The 1,763-nt window shown below is 56.8% G+C and overlaps 1 protein-coding gene across 1 annotated transcript in view; it reads left to right on the forward strand.

Annotated features, from left to right (window-relative positions):
- Positions 1-1,083: 1,083 nt before the first annotated feature.
- Positions 1,084-1,763, forward strand: part of LOC104984422 (chromosome unknown open reading frame, human C2orf40) — a 9,962-nt gene continuing 9,282 nt past the window's right edge. Inside the window, exon 1 of the mRNA XM_010834125.1 lies at positions 1,084-1,708. Coding sequence (XP_010832427.1) covers positions 1,285-1,708 — 424 coding nt within the window. The 5' untranslated portion in view covers positions 1,084-1,284. The remainder of the gene's footprint in view (positions 1,709-1,763) is intronic.

Here is a 1,763-nt window from a genome sequence, read left to right on the forward strand (position 1 = left end):
CCGGAAGACTGTTTATAGGAATGTCCACTGAACATCTTGAGAAACAGATATTGATAAGGATTGAACTGAATTAAATTGGATTCAATTGACAGTAATGAATCTGATCCTCTTAATCCTTTTAATCATTAGTGTCTTCCTACTGGTAACCAAAAGTATTTATTTTGAGGTTGTTGTTGGTTCTTTTCCTCTTTAAGGAAATGAAAATAAAATACCAATGAAGTGTTTTTAAAAGAGGATTACCTAAGGGACTGCCCTGGCAGTCCAGTGGTTAAGACTTCACCTTTCAATGCAGCAGGGTTCGATCCCTGGTTGGGGAGCTAAGATTTCACATGCATCCATGCCAAAAAACCCAAAGCATAACAGGAGCAATACTGTTACAAATTCAGTAAAGACGTTAAATAATCTTCCCCCCTCAAAACAAGAGGATCGCCTCAAACTAAACTGTTAAGCTACATGTTGGGGTGAGAAGCTGGGAGGAACATCAGCTCCTGCAGAAGTGGGAAGGTAGCAACATCTCTATTGTGAAGTTACATATTTGATCTGCACACTTTTCTGTATTATGTTGTTTAGTCCTGTCGGACTCTTTTCGACCCCATGGACTGTAGCCCACCAGGCCCCCTCTGTTCATGGGATTCTCCAGACAAGAATACTGGAACCAGTTGCAATTTCCTTCTCCAGGGGATCTTCCCAACCCAGAGATCGAATCCGCGTCTCTTCCACACTGGCAGGCGGATTCTTTACCTGGTAAGCACAGGCTCAGGGTGCGAAGGTGTTAAAGGAGAAGTAGCCGCAGTGTAGATGGGCTTAGAGGGGTTAGTTCCCAGAAGACGCGCCGCCCGCGGGGTCCTCGTGTGTGCACAGGTCAGGGACAGGGGAGGCCGGCTCCAGCTCCCGTGGCCTCACGCGGGTGCCGGGTGCCCCTTTAGTGTGCGTGGATGGGGCACACGATGGAGACGTGTGAACACTTGCGGGGCTCATTCTCTCCTGATTACTGAAAGGCTCGTCTGTCGGAGTCTCTTGAGCGAGATGTTTTCCTGGAATGCAGCTCTGAGCCCAGAGCGTGGAGACTTAAACAGCACGAAGCACAGAGCTGCCAAAGGCATCTTTAGAGCTGCGACGCAAAGCCAGGACATTCCGAAGGCCTGAGCGGGAGGGAGGGAGCGGGCTGGGGGGACCAGGGCGCGCGGTGCGCAGGGGAGGGGACTGTGGTCGGGAGGGCCGGTAGCGGCGAGATCCCGAGGCCTGAGCGGGGACCCTCAGAGCACCCAGCCGTTCCCCCGCTGGATGCCGCGTCCCCTCCCGAGGCAGCCGAACCTCTCTTGCCCTTCGCCCGCGGTCTTTGGCGGCCCAGGCGCCCGCAGCCCCGCAGCCTTGGAGGAGCCGCGGCCGGAGAGAGGGGCGCGGAGACTTGGCACGGACACTTGGCCCGCGGCCCGTCGGCACAGCGCCCGCCTGCCGGGTCCCGCCCCGGCCCGGACTCGGGGACCGCCCGCGCGTCCAGTACCCTTGAGCGCAGTTCTTCAGGGCGCAGTCCGCTGGCGCCGGGTCCTCCAGAACAAGCGCCTTCCTTATCCTTCCCGCGCAGTGGCCAAGGCGCGCTCATCTCTCTCCAGCGCATCCGCTGCAACCATGGCCACCTCCTCCGCGCGGCCCGCCTTCCTGGTCATGACCGCACTGGCGCTGCTGCTGCTGCTGTGCATGGGCCCAGGTAAGGAGGCAATTTCACGGCGCTAACGCCGAGAGGAGGGCGCGGAGACCAAGGC

Source organism: Bison bison, unplaced genomic scaffold (genome assembly GCF_000754665.1).
Source record: "Bison bison bison isolate TAMUID 2011002044 unplaced genomic scaffold, Bison_UMD1.0 scf7180017864020, whole genome shotgun sequence".
NCBI lineage: Eukaryota > Metazoa > Chordata > Mammalia > Artiodactyla > Bovidae > Bison > Bison bison.